General features: G+C 56.1%; 1 protein-coding gene across 3 annotated transcripts in view; it reads right to left on the bottom strand.

Moving 5' to 3' along the window:
- The window catches only part of Etv6 (ETS variant transcription factor 6), an 82,649-nt gene extending 57,194 nt beyond the window's left edge, over positions 1–25,455 (bottom strand). For 2 of the 3 annotated variants that reach the window (XM_090324548.1, XM_090324549.1), the window contains exon 1: positions 25,095–25,216. In XM_090324548.1, coding sequence (XP_090180674.1) covers positions 25,095–25,127 — 33 coding nt within the window. In that variant the 5' untranslated portion in view covers positions 25,128–25,216. Of the gene's footprint in view, positions 1–25,094 lie in introns of all 3 variants that reach the window. The other variant, XM_090324550.1, reaches the window with a different exon arrangement.
- Positions 25,456–27,108: the final 1,653 nt, after the last annotated feature.

The raw sequence follows: 27,108 nt of genomic DNA, 5'->3' as shown, positions 1-27,108 counted from the left end.
TAGAGACCAGGCTTCCACATGGGAGGCCTGGAGAGGGGGCACAGGGTCCCCACACAGGCCAGGGAGGGCTGGGAAGGGCTCGCTGGGTCCCCACACAGCCTAGGGAAGACACTCAAGGTCCTTCCCTCCCACCCACCCACCTAGCAACTTCAGAAATGCCCTAGGGTGTCTCGACACTGCTCACAAAGAGCCAGCTGCCCCCTGCTTCTCTGCATAAACACGGGGCCCCAGTGTGGGCCCAGACGAGGAGCAGGGGGGACCTGCCAGAGCTGCCTGGCTCACGGTGTGGCACAGGGAGGCTGGGTCCTGGCATTCTATTCAGGAGGTTTTATTACAGACCAGCTGTGAGGTGACCAGTCAGGCCCTTCAGGGGGGAGGCACCCAGTCTGCTCTGCCTTGGCCATCGGATCCCCTTAACCCTGTGTGTACCCAGGGGCGGCCAGGTGCCACCCGGCCGCAGTCACCTGCAATCATCAGGATGGAATGCAAACACAAAGACAGCGTTTCAACAGCTACCTTACGCTCACAGGCACTGTGGTGTCCAATGTGTGCACACTGGGCCCGAAGCCATCAGGGACTGCTGCCTGCCTGCAGAGGAGCCCTGGCTTCTGAAGAGCCCCTGCCAGGGGCCTTAGAGCCCCTTAAGTCCAACGCCCTCCAGATACGCAGACGGCAGGGCAGCTAGCATGGTGGTACATGCCTGTAGTCCCAGGACATTGGAGGCATAGAGGCAGGAGGCCAGGCACAAAGCAGACCTTATCTGAAAAGCAACCAAAGCAAAAAAGAGTGGGGCAGGCTGAGATGGTAAAGTGAGAGGCCCGAGTTTTAATCCCCATGCAAAGAGGAGGAGGAGGGGAGCCATCAAAAATGAACAAGTGCTGTGGGTGGCTCCCACACCGTTCCCCGGCACCCACGGGGACTCCGGCAAGTCCAGCCCCTCCCAAGAGGGGTGCAGGTGTGAGCAGCCAGGTGGGCATCCGCTTCCCCGGCTCCGCCCAGTATGAGGGGGGCCTGGGCCCCGGCCATCGTTTTCCTGGAAGCCCCTCTGGAGGTGTGTGTGCGGGACATGCCAGCTTGTGTTCTTCTATTTCGATAATAGGTTAGAACTTTATAAGTACCCCAAGGCAGAAACTTCTCATCAGATCAGACTACAGCAGGCCAGACCAGGTGAAATCCAGATTCCCTTTTGGCCACTGCAGCTGAGAAAAGCAGAACAAGGAAATGCAGAGAGGCCAGGCTGGCTGGAAAGTGCTCCTTTCCCGGCGCAGACAATCGAACCTAAGGCTGTGCAGGAAGCATCGGAAGGCCAGGGCAGAGACTACAAATGAGAGAGTCAGATCTCACACACGCACACGCACACCCTCTCTCTGCAGGATCTGAAAACCAGGGAAACCTGGATTTTAGAGGACTTAGGGTCATCTCAGACAAACCCAACAAACCTCCCCCAGTGCCAAGTCACGAGGAGACGTCCTCCAGTGCTCGGGCCCCCGAGCTGGCCAGCCCCAGGCGCCGTGACGCGCCGCTCTCCGCACATTCTTCCCCTGAAAGCAAGGACAAAGAATAACAAAAAGGCCTTGTGCTTGCTTCACTCCAGCCCTCCCTCCACTCCCCTGCCACCACGGAGCTGGCCCTCCGGGCGGGCGGCTGGTGAGTCAACACTGGGTGTCCTTACTCCCTCCCTCAGCCAACATTCTTGAGACGTAAACCACAGACAGACCTACTGTGTGCTTCCATGTGCTTGGCGGGAGAAACTGGACAGAGAAAGGAAAGATCCACTTCCTGTTTTCATGTCCCTACTGTGCAGCGTAACAGAAAGGTAAGGACCGCCCCCCCTTCTCCCCGCCCACTGCGTCAAGCTGTACACCTGGCAGGTGTAAGTCTGGTGAGGAGTTGACAGAGCAGTCACCTACCCAGGTCTTCCTGGAGTTCTGAGGATCTGGTCTGGATTGGTCACATACATCTCCAATTGGCAGACACAGAAGTGTGTCTGGAAATGCGCAGAACCCAATCTCCCACCCGGCTCATGCTCGGGATCCTCAGACAGATTTTAGCCAAAGTCCCTATGTCCGCGTTTCAGAGAGGACACATGTGGCCACCAGGTGTGCAGTGACCAGACAGGGTGAGAGGCCAGCACAAAGCAGTGCAGACCCAGGCATCAGCCAGGACAGGCGTGAGCCAGGGCCACACCACCGCCCCCCGAAAAAACAGGTGCCTCCCATTGTCTCCCCGGCCAGACCAAACCCCGCGGGCCAGTGTTACAGCAGGCCTAGCACAGGTTACAGTTCCCTCTCCGCACGGTCCTCCCCACGGGATCCCCCCACCCCCACGGTCCTCCCCACCCCCACGGTCCTCCCCCATCCCCATGGTCCTCCCCATGGGATCCCCCCCATTCCTTATGGTCCTCCCCACGGGATCCCCCCATCCCCACGGTCCTCCCCACGGATCCCCACCACCAGCCCCTCCCCCCCCGCCCTCGCTTGGTCTGACCGCAGCTGGCCAGGTCTGAGGAGGGCAGCTATGACAGGTCTCAGGTACTGACTCATGTTCTCCCCTTAGTGCAGGACGGGCAAAGGCCACAGCCCCCCCCCCCCTTTCCTCCAGGGAAGGGAACATGACACCGTGTGTCTTCAGGAGGGAGGATAGGAGATGAAGCAGGGAGGCGACAAGATCTGACAGGCCACCGCCTCCTCCTATACCGTCCCTGCACACTGTCCACCTACAAATTCACGTGCACACAAAAAGCCCTGGCACACGGAGCACACACACACACCGCCAGTGTCTGCACACGTGCTTCTTCCTGAATGTCACCCGGAGACAAAATATTAAAGAGTCACAAGAGCAGACAAGAGTAGCTCACACCTGTAATTCTAGCTGCTGAGGAGACTGAGGCTTGGAAGACTGCAAGTCACAGCCAGCTTGGCAGAAAAGTCTGCGAGATTTCATCTCCAATTAACAAGCAAAAAGCCATGCAGGAGGCACAAATCAAGTGGTAGAATACCAGCCATGAGCAAGTAAGCTGAGCGAGCCCTAGAGGCCCCAAGTGAAAGCCGGGACACAGGTGGAGGCCACAGATGGTGAGACTGCTCTGGTTCCTCCAGTAATCCTGCTGTACACCTGGCTGTCCCCTGTCCAGGTAACGGTCCAGCAGGGCCGGGAGGTGACTTCATGGAGAGCATGTGGTGAGGTGGAATCCTGAGAGAGGAAAGGGACAGCAGTAAGAAAGCACCAGCAGCTCCTCAGGGAATCTTCCCTGAGGCAGTCAGCCTCATAGTCTGGTGACTTGTCTAGGAAAACAAACTTTCAACTCAGGCTCCTGGTTTGCTCTCAGTTCCTTGAGGTTCAGAAGTCACCAAGGAGCAGACTCAACAAACAGTCCTGAGACACAGGGCTGCCCCCTCCCCGGCCCACCCAGGCATCTTCTCAGTGCAGAGCTGGTCACAGTAGGGCATGTCTGTAATCCTGGCCACAGGGAACGCACAGGTAAACCACGCAGGCAGGAAAATAGACTCTACCAAAAACTGCAGCAGGGAACAGAGCTAGAAGCACGGCTCAGTGCTCTAAGACAGGACGCACAGATTCAGTTATTTGTGGTTTATGATATGACAACAAAGTATCAGGAGCTCCAGCAGAAGGGACTACGGGAGCTTCTAAGAAGTGCCAACAGGGACCTGTATTCGTGGAAATGCTTGCCTGAAGCCACACAGCACCACTCGCTCCTGTGTTATAAGAGGAAGAAAAGACGGGACTGTGTAGGCCACGCAACCCACGGCAGGAGTGGAAAGTGGGAGACATACTCAGGTGAGGGTAAAACAGCCAGCAAGCCAGCAAGGGTGATGATTCACCTACCACACAGCTCCACAGAACCTGGGCCAACGGGTCCAGGCTCCCTCACAGCTGGATATAAAAGGTTTATGGTTTGGGGAGTGATCCATTTATTTCCAGTTTAAGGATAATCTAGAAATTCAATTATCAGGTGAACCCAGACGTGTGGTTTCATAACACCACTGTCTCTGTTTTCCTCTCCGAGCTCTTGTGGAGGGGTCAGTGTGCTGAAGGTAGGTCGGTCTGTCCTTAGGTTCATTGTTCCGAGAGTTGGAAGATGCAGGTATGAAGACGGAACCCCTACCCGAGCCTTCTCAGCTTCTGGAGGTGAGAATGCCCTCACAGTAGAGAGCTATGATTCTCCCCAGCACAAGCCCTGTGTCACCAAAGGGACGACATGGGCAGAGGTGTCACGGGAAGCAGTGCAGCACACAGGGTGTCAGAACGATGGACGCCCTCCCAGACCCCGAGACCCTCCAAGGAGCCACGGACAGGGAGCTAGAAGGTAGCAACCACTTCTCGACACAAACTCTACAAGCTTTCTCAAAAGAGCGTTAACAGCAGACACAGTGGGATACCACGACGGCTCTGTTTTAGAAAGCACTTATTCACAGGTTGGGATGGAATGGAGAGGACTTAACACGCCCTGTCAGGAACTCTGAGGCGGGCCAGGGAAGAGGTGCAGGGAAGGAGGCTGCTCCCTCTCACGCTCCACAGGGATCAGAAGGCATGAAGAGAATTCCCAAGCTACCCAAGAAGACACGCTGTCCCTCAAGGACACCACTCACTATCCCTTCCTTCACCAGGCCCCAGGCCACACTTCCTAGGGCTTGGACGGCTGGTTAGAGCAGCTGTTTCCTTCCAAACCACCATTTCAACCCAAGGGGGGCGGGGGAGAGAAAAACCAATCCTTCCAGAAGACCTGCCCTTCTCCCGGGAGCTCTGACCCCTCTGTCCACACACTCAGGCTGTGTGAGAGGTTCTATGCACTCACACTCAGCGGGCAGGAGCCGAGCACACACGCAGATGACTTTTGTTAACAACTGCGATGGCTAATGCACATGGAACCTCCACTGCCCGTCTCGCCAGCTCCCTCGAGCTCCTGAGACATCGCCCAGGCCCCCATAGCTTTCCCTTCGTTTTTTTTTTTTTTTTCTGGTGGGGTGAGTGGGCATGCACGGATCCATGTGTATGTGCCAGCCAGCTCCAGGAAGACACAGCATGGACTTAACAGGGGTTCTAGGGCCAAGCGCAATGGCTCACGCCTGTCACCCCAGCTACTCTGGAGGCTGAGATCTGAGGATCAAGGTTCAAAGCCAGCCCAGGCACTAAAGGACCTGAGATTCTTATCTCTAATTAACCTCTAGAAAACTAGAAAACGGGAAGTGGGGCTTGGCTCAAGGGTAGCTGAAGAACTCAGGGACAGCGCCCAGGCCAAGTTCAAGCCCCACGACCCACCAAAACAAAACAAAAGCAAAGGTGCTAGAGAGAAATGCCCATGCTGCTGATAGATAAATAACAGTTTCACTGACTAGAACCAAGGATTTCCAGGACTTTTTCTTTTCTTTTTTTTTTTTTTTCCAGTCCTGGGCTTGAGCTCAGGGCCTGAGCTGTCCTTGGCCTTTCTCAAGGCTCCAGCTCTACCACTTGAGCCTCAGCACCACTTCCGGCTTTTTCTGTGTATGTGGTACTGAGGAATCGAACCCGGAGCTTCATGCATGCTAGGCAAGCACTCTACCGCTAGGCCACGCTCCCAGTCCAGAGAACTTTTGTGTATTTGTCCTCTTTTTCTGTGTATTCTGGGCAGTTCTGAGGTCGAGGTACAGCAAGCCTGCCTTACTCCGATTTACTGCCAAACGTTCTGACTGAATCCCGTGTGCTCAATGGGGTCTGTGCCTTGGCCCAACCTGGCAGCACCACAGGGCGGCACAACCAACACGAGGTAAGTTCTGGTTTGGGTGGGCCACAGGGGCTTCCGTGACGAGGCTGGGTGTGGGGGAGCAGTGCCACAGGGGCTTCTGTGACGAGGCTGGGTCTGGGGGAGCAGTGCCACAGGGGCTTCTGTGACGAGGCTGGGTCTGGGGGAACAGTGCCACGGTGATTTATGTGATAAGGCTGGGTCTGGGGGAGCAGTGCCATGTGACTTCTGTGATGAGGCTGGCTGCCCCACATGGCTTTGTGTGACCACGGATGTTCAGAACCCGTATGGGTGGCGTGAAGTACATTTGAGCACCCGTGGTTTTCCTCCATGCCAGTGTCCGAGGGACCAAGTATCTGCAGGTGCCAGGTGTTCGGGCCTTAAGAATGTCTTTTCACAGAGCCAAACCATGCTCTTGTTCTGGGGGTGAAAACCAGGCCCCCACCTGTAGCTTCTGCTAGGTCTACAACTACATCCAAAAGCGTGTGCATGGCCGGGAGTGTGGCCTGCTGGCAGAGTGCTTGCCTAGCATCACAAAACACAGCAGCACAACAAAGCCCACCCCGGAAGGTGGCAGCACAATTCTCCCCACGGCTGTGAAAGTGGGGGCGGGGGGAGGATGTCTTCCCACATCAGAAGGGCAGTAGACTCTGGTGTGCATCCCATCAGATGCACACCAGAGTCCTCATGTCCCTTAGGGACGCAGGAACCTGGCTGGTCGGTGCTGAGGCACTGAGAGCAGCCCCCTGCCCTGCCATCTCCAGGAGACCGCCCGCTCTTGCTGCCTGGAAAAGCAGGAAACAGCTGACTCTCTAACGCTGGATTGCACAACTGGGTCACTGTGGGGAAAACACCAAAAACAAACCTAAAAATTCCCCTGGGCCTTGGGGTCGCAGACAGGCGGGCGTGCTAGGCGTTTTCTGCCCACCCTCTCTGATGATTAACAGCCCTGCAGGCAGTGCAGTGAACGCCTTTTGGACTGTTCCAACTAGGTCTGGGCCCAGGATTCGTGCCTTCCCTCCCCTCCACACCCCTGTGAACACACACAGTCTTCATGATGCTGTAGAACTTGCCAACAGGCACTTCCTCCAAACCAAGGCCAGGAGGGAAAGGAGCTAAGGATGTGGGCACTGTTCTTCCCATTTGCAGGCTCCAGGCCTGTGGCCTGCTGGGGTCAGGTGAACATCACGGTCAGTACCTTCTAGAGAACAGAGGGGTGGAGGTTCCGAGTACGGAACAATTCTCTAGGATGGATTTGCACTGATGGAGTGGTAGAACACCTGCTTCCATTCTCGCAGGTTTGTGGCCAAACTCTATTCCTATCAGCCAAGAGTCACCACCAAAGCCAGTCTGGAGACGACAGGACAGAGTGGGGCAAGGCAGGGAGAGGAAGAGCCATTCTGACAAGAGCCACCAGCAATGTCTGGCCAGGATCAAATTGGGACCACTGTACAAGCAAGCAACGGAGAAGGAGCCCGGCAGTGAGACAAGCTCTCTCTCTCTGTTGGTCATGGGACGTGAACTCCGGGCCTGCGCTGTCCCTGAGCTCTTCAGCCCAAGCCTACCACCCTAACCTGGAGCCACAGCACCACTTCTGGTTTTCTGGTGGTTAATTGGAGTAAGAGTCTCATGTTCTTTAGTGCCCAGGCTGGCTTTGAACCACGATCCTCAGATCTCAGCCTCTTGAGTAGCTAGGATGGCAGGCGTGATTATGGAGACATAAGCCGATTCATTCAGGACAACTACAACTATGAGGTTTGCAGGGCCTGGCGTGGGGCAGAGGAGAGAGTTCTGAAGAAATGGATTCTTCCATCCCACCCATTTTTATTCTCATCACTTCTCAAGAACACTTGACATAGGAGCTCTGCATGACTAAAGAGTTAGAGGGACAGACCTGATTCCACTGCCTTTTTGCATCTAGAACCTTCTCTTCCACAGCCTTCCCCTGGCCACACGTGGTTTCCTTTCCCGGCTGTGCTCCATCAACTAACCCTCAAGTCATCAGGACTTCTTCTACAGAGGCCTCTCCAGACTGTTCCCTGGCAGTCAGCTTGTCTCCCACTGCCTCCCAGCCCCACCTGTTTCCCAGCGGGCCCCGACCCTGCACTCCAGCCTGGTACCACCAGCTCCACACACCACCTGCCGGGGCACAGATCTAAAACCCCCTTCCCTACCCTCGTCAGGCCAGGCTCATGTTCAAGGACAGGAGGATAGATTTCTTAGCTCAGGAAGGGAGAGGCAGAGGGAGTGCAGGTTTTCCCCCATGGCTGGCAGAGGGGCTCGGCTCCGCTCCTGGGTCCCCCAGGACTCCCGACCCCGGGGCCCGTGACTACCTCTGAAGCTCCGTATTATGGAGTGCCTCATTTTCATGGACTTGGTTACTGGGCATAGCAAACACCAGTGCCGCGCCCCCTCCCCCCCAACACTGCTGATGTCAGGGTGGGGAGTGGTGAGATGTCAACAAGGCAGCCATCTGCCACCGCAGCCTGGCTCCGCACACCTGACCACATGGGAGCCTGGCTTCACCCCATTCTCAGAGGACAACGGGGTGGGTGGGCGCGCCTAGGCTACTTCACTGCCTCGCCGTCACGTGAACCACATTGGAAAGGAGTTTGGCAAGAACGTAGATCACCTTGGTGTGCGGATATTTCTGGGGCTTATTTTTCTTCTTGCCAGCTTGTCTCCCTGCTTCAATTGCCTACCATCTGCCTTTGAACAATCTAAGTGTGAGTAGTTAAGATTTTATTTGGAGGGTAAGATGCTTAGCGCTCATCCTGGTGTTCGGGGGCATTTGGTGTTTAATAGGATCTCAGGGGTGACTTGGCTGGGTTGGGAGTTGGATCGTCCCAGTCAGAGTGCACTAGAAAATTAAACAACTCACAACTGCATTACTCAGCAGAAGGAACGAGATCACTGGAGTGTCAGAACTGCCCCCCAGCGGAGTCCCAGGTCTGCAGGGAGTGAGGCAGGGAAGTATCCTAGTGTTACTTCTTACTTGCTATGTTAACGACTCCCAGACAGTCCTGGGATTTGAACTCAGGACCTGGATGCCATCTCTGAGCCTCTCTGTGCTCAAGGCCACTTCCGGCTGGAGATAAATGTCTCACAGGACTTTCCTCCCCCAGCTGGCTTGGAACTATGACCCTCAGATCTCCTCCTTCCGAGTACCTAGGAAGATGGTGCAAGCCACCAGCCACCCAACTTCTTAACTCTCCGGGACATTAAAAAAAATCAGACTGGTGGTGGCCTTTCTGTGACCTGTCAACACCCCTGAATGGCAGGGAGGTTCACTCGGCTCCCTGGTAAGACATATGTGATTTGAAGTAATCTGCCATTTTGGCAACTCAGCCTTAAAGTTTCAGATTTGAACTGGAGTATGATCCAGGGGTACCCACAGCTACTGCCTGATCAGTCAAGTGTGGGGAGGGGATGGAGAATCATAAGGGCAGGAGGTCTGATCAACTGAGGAAGAGAAGAAACTTAAGACTTCTAGATACCAAGCCCTATGAACTTGGGTTTAAGAAAACCAAATATGCCAATGCTGAGAATAAAACACTTTTGACTTAAAAAAAAGGGGGAGGGGGAGGCAGGAGCATAGTGATAGAGTGCTTGCCTAGCATGCACAAACACCCAGGGTTCAATTCCCTGGTACCACATACTCAGAAAAGGCCAGAAGTGGTGCTGTGGCTCAAGTGGTAGGGCTCTATTGAGCAAAAGAAGCTCGGGGACAGTGCCCAGGCCCGGAGTTCAAGCCTCAGGACTGGCAAAAACAAAACAAAACAAAACCTGGATGCTGGTGGTGGTTCACATCTGTCACCCTAGCTCCTCAGGAGGCTGAGATATAAGGATTGTGGTTCAAAGCCAGCCGGGCAGAAAAGTCCATCAGAGTCTGATCTCCAATGAACCACCAGAAAACCAGAAGCGGCACTGTGGCTTAAAGGATAAAGCATCAGCCTTGAGCTCAAGGACAGCGCCCAAGCCCCAAGCTCAAGCCCCACCGCCATCACCACTTCCACCACCAACAACAAGAAAAGAAAGGGAAAACACAGCCTTAATTAAAACAAACTGCCAGGTCAAAAACTGATGCACTGGCCACAGTCAGAAGGCCTGGGAAATCCAGTGACTACTCTTGGAATGTCAGGAACTCGGCAGCCAGCACACTGGATGCCACGTGTGAGAACCCTTCACCACTGCACAGCCAACCCTGAGGTGAAATCAGAAAGACAGCCGGCCGCCGCCAGCCTCTCTTAAAATGCTCCAGGCCTCGGTCACCCAGGAGCTGTCAAACTGGAACTCCAGCTTCTCAGTCCAAGGAACAAAACCCACTAGATTCTCAAGTCTGAGTCTTCATTGACCTGGAATTGCTAGACGCTGGGGTGACTCTTCCAGTGCCGGCCCACTCTCCCACGGCCTTGAAAACAGGGCAGGGTGGGGGAAGAGAGGAGGGAATCACAAGAGCTACCAGGCAATTGTTTTTGGTTACTACTCCAGCAAGACAGGTAAGAAAAGCAGTAGCTACACCTAACCCCATCACTCACCTTTCCCTCCAAAATTCCCACACATGCCCTTAATACTCTGGTTTTCATATGATAAATCAATATACAGAGAAGAACATTTCAAAGTCCTAAGAGGCAATTTTCAAAGCATAATGCTTTCAGAAATGTGGTAGATGAGACAATATTTCATCTCCTCACTTTTAAAGTTATTAAGTGGTACATTTACAGAGAACAAGTATGTCTGCCTGGCCTAGGTCCCAAAACTGACCCTCCATGCCCCTCTGTGGCCTTTCCCCCATCGTTTTTTGGAGGGTAGGGATGTATCTGCCTCCATTTCTAAAGTGCTATGCTAGGCAACAACAGAACCCAAGTAGCCTCTTTCCACGCCTTCCATCCATTCCCGCAGTGCAGCGGTGTGACGTCTGCAGGTCATGTGGCAAAAGAGAAGCAACGGGGACGAATGCCATGCTGCCAACATGTAAGCAGGACACTCTGGCTAAAAGAAATCCATGTCAACTGTACCCATGATGAACTCTGCTGCAACATGAGAGAACAAAAGGCCAGCACCACACAGAAATAAACATGAAAGCCCTAACACCAGGAGTTAATTAGCAGTTGTTTAAATTACAGCAAAAACTCATCTCTAAGGCCGCAATGTGAAACAAATCAGGCGCTTAAACAGAATTTCTTACCCCAAACAAGGGAAAGCTACATTGATGACCAAGAAACAACTTGCACTGTATAAGAATCACGTAACTCTTCCTCCTCCTCCTCCTCCTCGGTTACAAATTGAGTTATGATAATAAAAGCCGCCAAAAGTCTTCTTTCAGAAGGACGTATTACCAAATACCATGATCATACCCACCTAGTATCCAGGTGACCAAGACATACAATAATCTCTAGTGGGCAGCAGTGCCAGTGTCCCAGAGAAAGAACAAACCTTTAAATAAAACCATGAACCCACAAAGGGAGCAAAGTGGACAGCGAGGTGATCTAAGGAGGTGATCTAAGAAATGGGAGCAGGGATAAGAGTGGACAGCCAGCTAGGCCTCTGCCCAAGAGCTCATTTCAGTATATTTGTCTTACTGAGGAGAGGGAGAGGCCAGGCAGGGCAGGCCAGAGGGCGGGGTTCCCATTTGCAAACTATGAATGAATGCACAATGAGATGAAGGAGAAACAATGATTTGGTTATTAATACAGAGGTGGAGGGCTGGAAAGAGAGGAGGAGGGAGAGTGGAGACTGAATGGTTAAGTTAATAATAGAGGAAGAAGAAAGGAAGTGTGCACCACAGGAGATAGAGGCAGAGGAAGAGCAGTGAGCCTGGGAATCGAATCGTGGGTAATTATCCTCTTGCACAAGCAGCAGCACAGAGAGGCCAAAAAAAGAAAGAAAAGAAGGAAGAGAAATGCACAAGCCCACCCCGTTCCTCCCTCTGCCACAGCTTGTAGACTGGCAGTTGTAGGCCTCGGGTCAAAAGAACCCCGCAAACCTTTGTGTGCCATCGGTGGGTTTGATTTGGAGTGGGACCGGGGGGGGGGGGGGGGGCTGTTATGGAAGCCTCAGGAAGACGCACATTACCTGTGTGTAGATATCAGGACCCACGAGTGACCACAGGCACCAGAGGCTCACGCCTGTAATCCTAGCCACTCCAGACGCTGACATCAAAGCCAGCCTGATCAAAAGTCTGTGAGACTTTATCTCCAACAAAAAGTCAGAAGTGGAGCTGTGGCTCAAGTGCTAGCTAGGCTAGCCTTGTACAAGCTCAGGGACAGCACCCAGGCCCTAAATTCAAGCCCCAGGATCCAGAACAAGAAAAAGGAGAGGAGTGGGCAGCCATGAAGTTTTAAGGACCACTTTTAAGCAACTTTAGATGAAAACAATTCTTGAAAACTATCATAGGGTAGCAGAGATTCCACGTTTTATCGCTAGAACTCCGAGGATAATTCATTTCGGGACGAGATGGGGCTCAGGACCTCTGAGTCCAAGCCCTGGGCCTCTGTGTTCCCTCACCACTGGGTCTGGAGAGGTGGGGAGAAGAGTAAGGAAAGGGAAAGAACATGGCTATCAACAGCCAAGGCAGTGGAGACACTGAGCAAGAGTCTGAGTCGGACACACTCCTGGCGGGCACCTCCACCTCAGCGCTTCCTGAGTGTGACATCACACTCACTCAGGCTCTCCGAGGGACCAGGACCAGGACCCCTCCCAGCTCGTGGACTACTGCACAGGGCAGCCCTGCGGGAGCCCACCTGAGAGGCAAGGACCTTCAGAGACCTCTGCCTCACCCACCCAGCAGCCAGGGTCAGGCCAAGGGCAGCAGACGGTGGGCAGCTGCAGCGCGGGGCTGGAAGACAGAGCCCCAAGCAGGGGGGTAGTTTGGGGAGAGCGGTTAAAGACCCTTGCCAGGGTCAGCTGGGTTCCGGCCGGAAGCCCCCAGGGGACTAGTTGCAATCAACAATAAGAACCCGGAGAAAGCAAGCTCTGGGCCTGTGGAAAGGCCCAAGAGCATCCAGCTGGACGGAAGATACCGGGCCTCTCCCGTGGCAGGTCTCACTTGTCCTAACCCCAGAGTCTCTCCTGTGACGTCACAGGGAAGGTGTCAGACTGGGATATGGCTCAAGCAGCATCATGCTTTCCTAGCAAGCACTTGGTCGTGAGTTCAAACCTCAGGACCACCAACAAATAAAAAAGAATCAAGGTGAGCCAGCTGGTGAGTGCCAACCACTCCAGAGGGGCGTCATCACTGCCTTTGTCCCTGGCTTGCTCTGGAGCCAGCCCGGGCTTTAGGTTGGCCTTTGAAGACTGACGGAGCTCTCCGCCTTCCTCACGTTTAGAGCCTTGTCGCAGCAACATCCACCGAGACGAGCTGCAGGCTCCGGGTACAGTAACCCTGCCCTGATTTATGTGGGACAGACAATAAAGAAATAAAGGCCCCGCCAGGTCTGAGGATCGGGGAGACACCCGTTATTCCTGCATCTGCTGAAGGGGTTAGACGCACAGCACCCTAGTAACAAGACAGTTCTCCCCACTCCAGGCCAATCACCACCTGAACGTGAAGAAAACAAGTTCAAGATTGGCCTGGCTGAACTTGAGGATTCTACAGTTGCTTGGATGATGCAGGCAGGGCCGACTGTCACTCAGTTACCTGCCTTCTATGACAGGAGCCCACGAACGTCAGAGGAGATACTCCGAATCTTGATGAAGCTGTGGCTGCCCAAGTTGCCCTTCCTGTAATCCACCTTAAAAAGCAGATGAAAACTGCCCGGTGGAGAGCCCAGACACCAACACAGGACAAGTACACGACACTCCAAAGGACCTCAATCCACTCACCACTGGACACATGGACATACTCACATGTATGTGCGCGCACGCGCACGCACGCGCGCACACACACACACACACACACACACACGACCAGCATCCACCCTGCCCGGTCGAGAGCCCAGACACCAAAACAGAAACAAGTACACAACACTCCAAAGGACATTCTCAACCCATCCACCACTGGACACATAGACACAGACACAGATACAGACACAGACACACAGACACACAGACAGACAGACAGACAGACAGACACACACACACACACACACACACACACACACACGATCAGCATCCACACTGCCCTGTCTAGAGCCCAGACACCAACACAGAAATAAGTACACAACACTCCAAAGGACGTTCTCAACCCATCCACCACTGGACACATAGACACAGACACAGACACACAGACAGACAGACAGACAGACAGACAGACACACACACACACACACACGCCTGACCAGCATCAACTCTCCAAGCAAACTACTTCATCACTGCAATATGTACACAATGCCTTTTCAGACCAGACCAGGAGACGTTTCTGGAAACAGCTTGTTAACAGCCCCAGCTGGCTGTTGAATCCGTTTATAGTCTATCAGGAAGACAGCCTCTAAGGAGATGCATTTTACATCTCTACACAACGCCGCCTTGACTCAATAAGGCTGTGTTCTGTGCAAACCTTCCCTCTACTCGAGAGAACAGATTTGGCTGTAATTTCTAAAACTAGTCCTCCCATGAGCATGCAATCCATGTGCACATATGCAAACAATCACAAACAGACCCTTGAATAAAAGCAGAATGGGGCCCAAGAAAGCGCAGCCATGCCATCTTGTTCTGACGCCCAGAACGGCATCTAGTCAGCTGCCCTCCAGCTCTCCTACCCAGAATCTGCCTGGTCTAATCCCCAGTGCAGGGTCTAAGGCGTGAGCTTTCAATGAAGGCACGAGGAAACTTTCCTCCTTAGCCCAGGAATTACACACGATGAAATCTCTTCAGTGTACCTCGATATGTACAATAATGCATTTCCCTCAAGCCTAACAATTGTGCCTAGGGAAACTAGGACGAGCTGAGAGGTGGCCGTGACATGGCTCAAGAGATGCCTCCTGAGATACCAGGCAAAGAATCAATATCCTGTCCACCCACCCACTGGAATAGCAGGGGTCGAATCTAAAAGACCCCAAGAGGAGCTGCAGAGGTGAACTTGGGGCCCAGGCTGTGAGGTGAATGAATCCCTTCTAACGACACGTGGCACTGTGCCCAGCCACCCCTCACAGTGTCTCAGGACAGCACCACGGGTGTGCTCAAAGAGTCACATCTACGGGTTGTCCTGAAGCATGCCCGGTAAACACAACAGTGTGGTGAGCTCACACTCTCCCCTACAACCTAGATCTAAGGCAGTCATGGGGGGCTGTGGTGATGTGGGGGGCTGTGGTGATGCAGAGGACTGTGGTGATGCAGGGGGCTGTGGGTATGTCAGGAGGCTGTGGGTATTATAGTGGGCTGTGGTGATGTGGGGGGCTGTGGGTGATGCAGGGGGCTGTGGGTATTATAGCGGGCTGTGGTGATGCAGGGGGCTGTGGGTTTTATAGAGGGCTATGGGTATGACAGGGGGCTGTGGTGATGCAGGGGGCTGAGGGTGATGCAGAAGACTGCATCCCCTTCCATGGTCAACCTTGTAAGACCAGAGTGGAATGGCAAGTATCCACACCCATCTTTCCTTACAGGCGGCCTCTTCAAGGGCGGGCCGGCCAGACCTACACACCAGTGCCCCTGCTTGCACCCAGAAACTGTTCAGCTGTTTCACTGAGAATTTCAAGACAATGTTATACCACTGGCCCCCTTTTCCTGGCTCTATTTGCAACTATTCTTTTTTTTGGGGGGAGGGGCAATCCTGGAGCTTGAACGCAAGGCGCGGGCACTATCCTTGAGCTTTTCTGTGCAAGGCTAGTGGTCTACCACTTGAGCCACAGCTCCATTTCTGGCGTGGTGGTGGTTAGCTGGAGATAAGAGGCTCACAGACTGCCCTGTCAGTCTGTCTCTGGATGTAATCCTCAGAGCTCTGCCTCCTGAGTGTAACAGGTGTGAGCCACTGACTCTTGGCGCTCTCCCAGCAGAGCATTCGGCCTACAAGATGGGTAAGGGGCCACGGGGACAGGCCCAGGTTCAGCTTCTAGAGATGGGCAGCCGGGAGGCCGAAGGACCAGGAAGGGACTGGCATGTGAATGGATGCACCAGCTAAGGCAAGAGCCAGCACCCAGGTCCCCTCGCCCATCTCCCTGCCTGCCTGGTGGGAGTTAAAGGCACCCCTAGAGCGTGCTGGGAAAGCCTCAGGGCATGCTGGGAAGGCAGATGGCATAATGACTCCAGCCTTCCAGTGCTGGCTTCCCGCACAGCAGCTGACCCTCACCTGTTAATTCACAGCCCTGCCCAAAGCAGGGCCGCGGACAAAGAAAGAAGGGCCGAAATCTATCAAGGGAGCCTTTGTTCCTCCGGTTCTCAGGGGAAGCGCACTCACTTTCCTTCCCCACCCAGAAGCCCTGTCAGCAGACTCGGGAAGGAAGCACATGGGACAAAGTCAAAGCAGAGGCTGGCAGCTTCCCAGGGGATTTTAGGTGCACTCAACGGAACCAGGCCCTGTTGGCCTCAGAGTCGGGGCACAGAGGAGGCATACCTACACCGGGGACTCTGAGGAAAACAACTGGGGGATCCAACAGTGTCAAGTAAATGAACCCTGCTCATCCCAGCCATTACCCAGAGGGCCCCGAAGAGCCACTGAGGCAGGAGGGCCCGACTCACGGTGTAAGACCACAGCCGAGACCTCATGATGCAGACTGTTCTTACATGTCCCAGACCTCAAGTCCGAGTGGGTAGACGATACAGCAGGGATCAACGCAGCCCAAAACAGGAGCACAGAATTTACCTCTCTCTGTCCCTCTAGGCTCCTGGCCTGTGAGCACGAATCAAGCCATGGAAATAACCGGCTGGACTACACAGACACTCAGGAGACTGGGGAGTATGGTTTGTTCTGGCAGGAATTGGACTTGAAGGCCCAAAACAGTTAAATGGCAGAGAAAGACGAACGGCTCAGGACAGCAAAGCCCGAGGAAAGAAGTGGTTCAGATTCCTAGGAAGTCCTACACCTCCGTCAGGCTCCTCACCCAGCGCGGGCAAGAGCTGAGCAAAACAGATGGACCCACAGCCTCGCGCTAGTTGTCTGACGCCAGGGTGGGTCTGCCCGAGTGCCAGCCATCAGGCAGCAGCTCCCCAGACTTGACTCTCCGCCAGGCCCTTACCTGCCGCCAGGCCCCCACGGCGGCCGTCCTTCTTTCCTGTCACTGCCACCTCCAGACCCTCTCTGACTAGGGAGCCGACAGGGAGATACTTCTGAGACAAACAGGCTGCTTTCTGGGGCTTGCATTTTTTTTTTTTAATTACAAGGCTGATTTTTATCTGCAGCTCATTTCTTCCAGGAAATACTCAGCTTCCTCGTGTAGGAGAGCCGCAGGCCTTGCAGGATCAGTGACCTCGCACACAGGCTGTCACAGCCCTGCCCTCGCAAAAGGAGCTGAACGGGGCCTGTGGGCAGCAGCACTCCCCCCCCCCCCAGGCCTTTCTTTCTCTGCTTCTCCCATACAGGTCATGGGTGAGAAAAGGGCAGGGGCGGTATCCTAGAGGACACTGGGTATGCAGGTGAGGTCTCAGGGCGTGTCCTCAGATAACAACTGGAATACTGCTACTGAACCCCCAACCTCTCCCCAAATCAAAAGCTCCCTCATATTACCCCAAGGTAACAAACACAGTTTTCTCGAATTCTTCCATGTAATTATCCTCCCCAAGGGCCACTCCTTCTGCTTACAAAACCAGAAATGCACCCCCCACCCTCCCATGCACCACCCCAAAGCCCCAGCGTCTGTTCTGTGGTCGCACAGACAGACGTGGGATCCTGGAAACAAGAGCAGACAGCGGTGTTCGTGCCCTTTTTCCAAGTCCCAGCCCAGTCCCAAATAATGCACAATTGTATGGACAGTTGAATAGTATGAACAGGCAGTGGAGTGCCAGAGCACTGAGCAAAATCTGTGCTGTGGTCTGTGTGGCCCTCGCAGACAACAGGGGTTTCCCTTCGCTTTCATCTTGGGTTCAAAGACACTGGCTTCCTTGGCTCATCTCTCCTGGTGCAGGGGCCTGCGTGCCACTGAAGCTGGCAAAGCAGGAGCCTCTCAGAATCCTGTGGAAAGTTCAGCGGGGCAACACTGACCCCAGTCCTCAAGAGGACAGGCAAGGCGCCCACGTCCACAGGCTGAGCAGGAGATACACAGAAGAGCTTCTTGATTAGCAGCATAAGGCACGGTGCCAGGCAATTTCTGGCGTCAACAGCTCTGAGACCACAGGGCCAATCCTGCTTCAGGTGGGTAAGTAAGCTCATGGTTAGGTGACCTGGACAAGTTCAAGTCCAAGCTCCAGGCCTCTTGGGTCTGTGCCTGATCTCCTGCCCCGAGTGCCCTCCAGTGAATGGACCTTTCTCCTCCTGAGTGGACCCCTATTCTCCACACACCCCGCCCCCACCAGTGAACTTACAAGGAAGAGCCAGAGGACAATAGTGTGCAAATGTGAACGTAAAGCAGGCAGTGACCAGCAGGGTGCATGCCCTTTCTAGGTCATTCAGGAAATGAGGTCCCTTTCCCTGTGACTGACTTTCACACCCAAGGGGAACCCTCATTTCTCAGCAGCAGGAAGTGGAAGGGCCAGGGAGGCTGCAGGCAGATAGCTCAGCCCCTTCTGTGGACGGTGAGGGGGGAGTGGATTTCCATAAACCTCATGGACTTTAAAAAAAATGCAACTTTTTATGCCAATCCTTCTGTGGTTGGAGCTCTTTCCAAAATGTACTGTGCTCTCTCTCTTCTCACGTCTTAACACTCATCAATCTGGAAGTCATGCCTGCAAACATAAACATCACTGATATTCTGTGGTGTGTGTGGTGCCCTGAGGAGGGGCCCTAAGTCAGGGGTCCAGGCCAGGCCATCTGAATCCTCTGCTTTTTTCCCCTCCATGTTGGTGGGTACTGGGGTTTGAACACAGGGTCTGATAGTTGCTACAGAGGCACCCACCATCTGAGTCATACCCCGACCTTCTTACTTTATTTTTCACATACAGTCTTGGGTTTATGCCAAGGCCAGCCTGAGACAACCCTTCTCCCTCTGCCTACTGTGTAGCTGGAACTAAAGGTGCGTACCTCCATGCCCACATTATGTGCTAGGCAGGCTGGCTTCACACGGTGATCACAGGCATCTGACATTACAGGTATGCACCACGTGTCACCATGCAGCTGTACGGGGTGAGAGGGGCCCTGGACAGGACACCTGATTCTTGCTCCGGCTTTGTCATGATTAACAATGTGATCTGAGTCCAACTATTTAAATAACACAGGACTCAGTATCTTCATCTGTCTTAAGAAAAGTTTGGATTGTGCTTTCTAAAAGTCTTTGAACACACCCATAATCAATCTTTTATCTATCAACTGCCTACCATCTCGAGCCTTCCCAAAATCTCCTCTAAAAACATTTCCATCAAAAGTGTTCAAAACCAGAAGAAATGGATGAAGTCGGATGGTCAAAACACTCTTTTCATTCAAGTATACTAAAAGAATAAGGCCGTGATAAGCAGGTCATCAAGAAAGAAAAAACATTAATGTTCAAGAAAAAAAATTAATGTGCAAATGCCTGAAGAGACTTAAGTAAACTTCCAGAAATCACGGTGCTAAAGATACAAACAACAGGTGCTTTTTAGAAGTTATGTTCGTGGGTTGAACAGAAAAAGAAAATTATTCAAGTACAAGGAACAGAGCAGGAGTGATGAATGATGGCAGAAAAGGGCCTGGGAGGGAGGCCCAGAAGGTAGACAGGCAGACAGACAGACAGACATCCATCTATCCATCCTTAACCAAACTGTTGTTAGGCACTGGTGGAGGAAGGAAGATAAAAACAAACTTTTTGAAAAAAGGAGCAAACTTTCTGAGCAGAGTTGTGAGTATGAGAATGGAGTCCACTGGACAATCTCTCCCTGGGTGGATCACTAGACAGGCGCTGGCTTGGTGGCACCGTGTGACTGTCCCCGCTGCCTGGGCCCGGCAGGGTCTGCCTGGGTGTACTCACCAGAGTCTGGTGGGTAACAGACTCCTACACACAGCTGCCCACCCTGCCCATCCCACAACCTCCCCGCTCCTTGGTAAAATGGGGAGGAGACTGCCTCCCAGACAGAACCAGGACAATGACTGACATTCTGTAGATACAAGACCAACAGCACAATAACAGCTCTGCAGCGTAGGGGGAGGGAATCCTCAGAAGAGGAAGAGGAGGAAAAAGAGGAAGAGGAAGACGAGGAAAAAGAGGAAGAAGGAAGTAGAGGGAGGAGGAGGGAAAGGAGAAGAGAGAACCTGGTGAATCACTAATCACCGTGCAGTTGAGACACAGGATTTACCCACACAGGGGTTTCTAGTTTTCTTAGGTGGGTGTTGAGGAGAGCAGGGCAGAGCTGGCTCCAGGCACTTGGGTCCACCCTTGTTTGTGCGCGGAGACCCTCCCCCGGGGCCGCCGGGCTGCTGACTAGGTTATCTTCACCCAGAGGAAAGGGCCATTCCGCAAATACACACACAAATCGCCCATCTGTGGCAGATCTCTCCCTGGAGGCAGCGTGACGGGCACACAGACACCCAACACAGGCTCACCCCCGGGTTCCCCACACAGCACCTTTTATGGGGCAGCTCCTGTGTGCTAGAAACATCAATAAAAAATGTGCTTGCTTTTTAATAGGCTATAATTCGAACTTCTCACTCATTTCGTGGCTTTTCTCTCCCCAGACACTATGTCTGATGGCAACACACTTCAAACAGGACGCTGTTTGGCGTGAGCAGCCCAGAAAACTCAAACCCCAGTCAACCAGCACCCAGAGACTGACTCCTTCCACACATCCAATGACAAATACTTGTTCTCTACTTGGAAACAAATCCAGCGCTGTTGGAAAAGTGGTTTTCACTAAGAAAAATGCCACTCGCATACCCGCCCCCAGGGGCTCCCTCTAACAAGGGTCCCTCAGTAAAGGGCAAGGCTTAAATCTGGATAATAAAGGGAGTCTGCTCCCCGAATGACCCAGCCACCACCCCTGCCCCGCCCCTCCTTGCTGGGGGGTAAAGGCTTCTCTTGGTGCTTCCTGCTTCCTGGCTTGCCATGTTCCTCTCACCTACCCTGAGGAGGGGACTTCCAGAAGTCTTGGGATCAGCTGCCAAATCTGTGGCTTTAGCTGATAAACAAAGGGGCTTGGCTAACCTTGGATAACAGCTTGTGGAGAGGCAAGAATTCCTCAGAGGGGAAGAACCAGTGCCTTCAGCCTGAAACAGACCTCACTATAAAAATACTGCGGCTAGGCTGGGAGTTTGGCCTAGTGGTAGAGTGCTTGCTTAGCATGCACGAAGACCCAGGTTCGATTCCTCTGTACCACATGCGTAGCAAAAAGCCGGAAGTGGTGCTGAGGCTCAAGTGGTAGAGCTCTAGCCTTGAGAAAGTCCAAGGACAGTGCTCAGGCCCTGAGCTCAAGCCCAGGGATGGCCAAAAAAAAAGAATAATAAATAAATAAAATAAAATACTGCGGCAAGCCAGGCAAGGTGGTTCCTGTCTGCTACCCTGGCTACCCCAGAAAGCTGAGATCCGGACCACTGACCCTCAAGGCCAGGCCTCACCTCAGCCAATAATAAAAAGCTGGGCAGGTTGGTGACTGCTACTCATTCCAGCCCCGTGGGAGCCGAGACTTGGAGGACAGAGGTTCCCAGCCAGCCTGGGCAAAGAAATGTGTGAGACCTCCTTTCAACAGAAAAAGCTACTGGGGGACCTGTACAAAAAAAGAAGAGGCAAAGGTGCCGGGGACACGGCTCAAGTGAGCCCCTGCCGAGTTCATGCTCCAGTGTGAACAATAAATTAAAAAAAAAAACAAAAAAAAAACAAATGCTGCAAACCGTGGTGCTGGTCCAAGTCCACCAGGCCCTCTGCCCTCATCCCTGCCTCCTACCCCTCCTCTTCCCCACCCCTGCTGAGACCCGCATGGCTGGAAGCCTCCACCACCTTCCCTGGCACATCCCCGGGCCTGAGAGCAGCTGGCTGGAGATTAAAATGACCACGCGAGGAAGTGCCAGCGCTGAGGCCTATTGTATCGAGTTTCCTTGGCCTTTTATAGATGCTCCACAAACCATGACTGTGACGTGGTGGCCGGAGCCCCCACAGGCCGGGCCTGGAACACAGCTGTGAAGATGGGGTGCTTTGCTGTCCCAACACTGAATGTCTGAGTACCCTAGGATGCTACTGTAGGAAAATCAGACTTCAGAGCCCAGCCTGCTGGCCCTCACACCCGTGCCCATTCCCAAGGTTGTTTCTTGAGACAAGAGAAACATATCGAAATATTAAATCAAAGTTCTGTTGCTAAAATCAGATACTGGCAGATGCCTGCAATCCCAGCTTCCTGGGAAGCTGAGATCTGAGGATCATGGTTCAGAGCCAGCCAGGCAGGAGAGTCAGTGAGACTCTATCTCCAATTAATCAGCCAAAAGTTGGACCTCAAGCGCAGAGCACCCGCCTTGAGCAGAAAAAAGCTAAGGGAGGGTCTGAGACTGAGTTCAAGATCCAACACTGGTACCAAAAAAAAAAAAAAAAATCCTAATCTTCAGATAGGTACCTAGGGAGGGGTTCCAACCCCGACAGGTAGCCAGCCCTCCTCAAGGCGCTGGGTTCCAGAGGGCAGCAGAAGGACCCGGAGCAGAGACGGCAGAGCAGAGACAGCAGTCTCCCTTCCCCGCCTGATTCAGACAACGCGCAAGTACTCTGTACTCTGTGCCAACTTCCAGGAGAGACTGGGGCAGAGGGACCACCACAGCAAGCCAGTCTCTAGGTGCTGGTGACTGTATTCTGAGTAGCTACTCAGGAGGCTGACATCTGAGAATAGTGGTTCAAGGCAAGCCCGGGAGGAAAAGTCCTGGTGACACTCTCATCTCCAATGAACCACTCAAAAACCCGCAGTGGAGCTGTGGCTTATAAGTAGCAGAGCACTAGCCTTTAGGAAGAGGAGCTTAGGGACAGCCCCAGGACTGATCAGGGAAAAAAGGGATTTCATCCAGGGAGGAAAGTGGGGCTGATAAGGAGGCAGGAAAGGGGCTCAGGGACATTTATTTATATGACTTCTTTCTAGATCCCAGATTCCCAGGGCAGCACACTCAGGGTTGGTGACTCAAGTCCACTGCAACTTGGCTGAATTTAAAACTGAACAGGTGACTTAAACCTCTTCCTTCTTCCTTAGACCAGCACAGGAGTCTGAGAAAACATCTGACTTTATTTTCTAGAGCAAGTTGATCCTGGTGCTACCGATAAACGCCCCAGGATCAGGAACTATGGGGGGGGGGTGGACTGTAAAGAACACCCACAGATCAGGAACTGGGGCTGGTGACCTTGAACTGGGTGGTGGCAGATTGGGTGACCTTGGGCTGGGCAGCCACTGGGCACAGGGAAGAATATCTGACTAATTTCCCCAGGAAATGGAAGAGGCTTAGGAAGAGCAAAGAACTACAAAAGCCCCTCTGGCTCACTGCAGGCATGGAAGAGGTCTCCACAAAGGTGTCGTTTGATCCATTCACAAGCTTTCACCTTGGAAACCCCAGTCCTAATCAGAAACCAGCCTTTCCAGAAGAAAACAAAACAAACACAAAATACAACGGTCAGAAGTAAACAAAGCACGTCCCTCTGCCTGGTCTCCTCCACCAGAGCTCACAGTGGTGAGAGACTTACTCCCCTGCCCCCTCCCCCCAGGCCAGCTGCATGGGACAGAAGGGGGGGTGGCAGCAGGCGGCCTGGCAGAGACCTTCCAGTGTCACACCTGCCCATTCATCCTCTCCACTCCATGGAAAGCAGTTTCCTGGACTCAGAAGCTAGCACCCCAGCTTTGGGGTCACTGAAGTTGTTGTGTTTTTTTGTTTGTTTGTTTGTTTTTGTTTTCTCCCAGCACCACTTGTCAAGGACCACACGCAAGGCAGAGCAGGCCACCAGGGTTTTCCAGATGGCCTGGAAGCACCCCGGTCCCCGATCTCCAGGGCTCACCAACAGAACACCGAGTCCTACCATCTCTACCCAGTCTTTCTTCACATCCACCCCGGGCTCAATGAGGAATAACACCAAGTAAAAGTGATACTTTTCATGAAGGGTAAAGAACAATGGGTCTATTTTAATGACAGAGAGTCCACTGTGAGGAAGCGAGGCAATCCAAGCAGATAGTAGGCAGGGGCTGGGGGTGCAGCTCCACGCTGGAACACTTGCCTGGGATGCTCCAGCCCCAGCCCAGGAATACAAACAAACAGTAATAATAATTGAAGCACTTGGGGGAAACGGGGTGTACAGCCAGAAGGTGGGGTTCTGCATCCCGGGTCGCGCTGGGCCTGCGTGTGGGGCGGGGTAGCCGAGGGGACAGCACCGCCACGCTTGCCACTTCCAGGAAGGCTCAGGAACCGTCCATTCACCTAGGCCCCGCCCCTGCGCCCCTCCCACCCCCACTCGGCCGGCGGGCGGCGGGAGCTGGGGACGAGGACGCCGCTGTTCGGCGGGGACCCCGGGCCCCCCGGCCACACGGCACCATCTCAGCGCGGGCGTTTCGGGGGGCGGGTTTACTCCCATTCACCGACCGACACCCCTGGACTCCGTCACCCCACGCTCCGCATGGAGTCCTGTCGGAGCGTTCGTCCCGCAGGATCCCCCCCAGCGCCCGTGCAGAATCTCCTGTATACGGCAAGGCCACCGAGGACCCCAGGTCTCCCCGGGTCCCCCCACACCCGTGCACACCGGGGAAAGCGAGCCCGCGCCCCCACCTCCCCGGGGAGCAGAAGGTGGATTCCAGCCCCGGAGGCGCGGCGGCGGCGGGCGGCGGGGTCCCGGCTCGCACCTGTCACCCCGGGGGCGCGGGCGGCCGGGCCGGGCGGGGCCGGGGTCCCCGCGCCCCCCAGCAGACCCGGCGGCGGCCCCGGTGGGCGAGTCGGGATTCCCGCCGCCCGAGGGCTCCGGCGGGAAGCGTCGCCCGCCCTCCGAGCGCCCTCCCCGGGCTCCGCGTCCACGGCTCCCGGGGGAAACCAAATTCCCGGACGGGACCCACGCGAGCGCCGGCGGGGGGCGGGGAGAAGGGGACGCGGCCGGGGCCCGAGCCGGGCGGGTGACGGCGGCCCGGGACGCCCGCCGCGGGGTGCGGCCTGCCGCCCGGGGGACCCCGCGCCCCCGCCCCGCGCGCCCCGGAGCCCCGAGGGCGCCGGCACCGCCGCTCGGCAACTTTCCTCGCCCCGGCGGGCCGGGCCCCGGGTCCCCGAACGTGCGCCGGGGCTGAGGGGCGGAGCGGCGGCGGCGCCTGGAGTCCCGGCGAGCGGAGCCCCGCGCCCGCCCGGCGCCCGGCCCCCCGGAGCCCCGCGTCCCTCCGCCCCGCGTCCCTCCGCCCCGCGCCGCCCCTCCGCCCCCCGCCGCCCCCCTACCTTGATGCCGCCCGGGGCCGGCGTCTCCGACATGTCTCAGGCGGCTCCGGAAGTTCCCGGCTCCCCGCGCTCCGCTCCCGGCCAGGCGCGCGCGGGCGGCGGCGCCCGAGCTAAGAAGTTTGGTCCGGCATGGCCGTGCGGCGGCCCGGTGCGGGCGCGGGAGCCGGGCGGGCGCGGCCTCGTCTCCTCCCACCGCGGCCGCGGCGCCCCGCCCTCGCCCGCTCGCCGGCCTCCCGCGCCTCCTCCGCCGCCCGCCCGCCCTCGTCGCCCGCTCGCGCGCGCGCGCTTCCTCTCGCCGACTGCTCCTTCCCGGAAGGGAAACGAAGAGCCCGGCCGCGCCGCCCGCGCCGCGACCCGGGGAGCTGGGGGCCGGGACTGACGCGACTTCCCGGCCCGGGCTCGGCCTCTTAAAGGCGCCGCCAGGAAGCGCGGCTCGGGTTCCCGCGGCCGCCGGGGCGGGGCCTGCGGGCCGGGCCTGGGAGGGGGCGGGGCCTGCGGGCCGGGCCTGGGGAGGGGCGGAGCCTGAGGGGGCGGGGCGGGGCCTGGGCGGTGTGAGGGACAGGGGTGGAGGGCGAGATCCGTGAAGGCCGGGGGTGGGGCCGGAGGAGCGCGACTGACGGGGCGGGGCCTGCGGGGCGGGACGGGGCCGGACAGGGGGCGGGGCCTGGGAAGAGGGCGGAGCCTTGGGAAAGGGCGGGGCTGGTCGGGGCCTGGGGGGTGTGAGGGACAGGGGTGGAGGGCGAGATCCGTGAAGGCCGGGGGTGGGGCCGGAGGAACGCGACTGACGGGGCGGGGCCGGCGGGGCGGGGCGGGGCCTGAGGGGCGGGCGGGGCCTGGGCGGTGTGAGGGACAGGGGTGGAGGGCAAGATCAGTGAAGGCCGGGTGTGGGGCCGGAGGAACGCGACTGACGGGGCGGGGCCGGCGGGGCGGGGTGGGGCCGGACAGGGGGCGGGGCCTGGGAAGTGGGCGGAGCCTTGGGAGAGGGCGGGGCGGGGCCTGGGCGGTGTGAGGGACAGGGGTGGAGGGCGAGATCCGTGAAGGCCGGGGGTGGGGCCGGAGGAGCGCGACTGACGGGGCGGGGCCGGCGGGGCGGGGCGGGGCCGGACAGGGGGCGGGGCCTGGGAAGAGGGCGGAGCCTTTGGAGAGAGCGGGGTAGGGCGGGGCCTGGATGGTGTGAGGGACAGGGGTGGAGGGTGAGATCCGTGCAGGCCGGGGGCGGGGCCTGCGGGCCGGGGCGGGGCCTGACAGGGGGCGGAGCCTGGGGAGAGGGCGGGGCGGGGCCCGAGAGGTGTGAAGGACAGGGGTGGAGGGTGAGATCCGTGCAGGCCGGCGGCGGGGCCTGAGGGCGGGGAAGGACGTGAGGGTGGGGCTGGAGGGGTGAGGTCGGGCCTGATGCAGGAGGTGGAGCCTGAGTGGCAGGGCTGAGGGGTAACCTACCCTCGCGGTAACGACCCGCACGGGGCCCGGGCGGGGCCAGAGAGCCCAAAGTCTGATGGTCCAAGGGAGGCCTCAGTGTCAGGATAAGACCCGGGGCGGGGCCTGAGGCCAGGGCAAGAGGTGCAGAGGTGGGACCTGGGGCGGGGCCTCAGAGGGCGGGGCGTGGTCTGTATGGCGAGGGCGTGGCCTGGTCGTAGGTGGGCGTGGTCTGTGTGGTGAGGCGGGCCTGCTGGTGGTAGGTGGGCGTGGTCTGCATGGCCAGGGGGCCTATTAATGACAGGTGGGCGTGGTCTGAGTGGGAAGGGGAGCGTGGTGGTAACTGGGCGTGGCCTATGTGGTGACAGGGGCCTGGTCATAGGTGGACGTGGCCTGTGTGGAGAGGGCGGGGCCTGGTGGTCGGCGGGCGGGGCCTGTGTGGCACGGGCCAGGCCTGCTGCTAGGTGGGCGTAGCCTGTGTGGAGAGGTCGGGGCCTGGTGGTAGGTGGGAGTGGCCTGTGTGGCGAGGGCGGGACCTGGTGGTAAGTGGGCGTGGTCTGAGTGGGAAGGGGAGCCTGGTGGTAAGTGGGCGTGGCCTGTG

Source organism: Megascapheus bottae, chromosome 35 (assembly GCF_031878675.1).
Source record: "Megascapheus bottae isolate mThoBot1 chromosome 35, mThoBot2.hap1, whole genome shotgun sequence".
Classification (NCBI taxonomy): Eukaryota; Metazoa; Chordata; class Mammalia; order Rodentia; family Geomyidae; genus Megascapheus; species Megascapheus bottae.
Note: the sequence above shows the minus strand (reverse complement) of the source record. Positions and strands in the feature narration are given on the sequence as shown.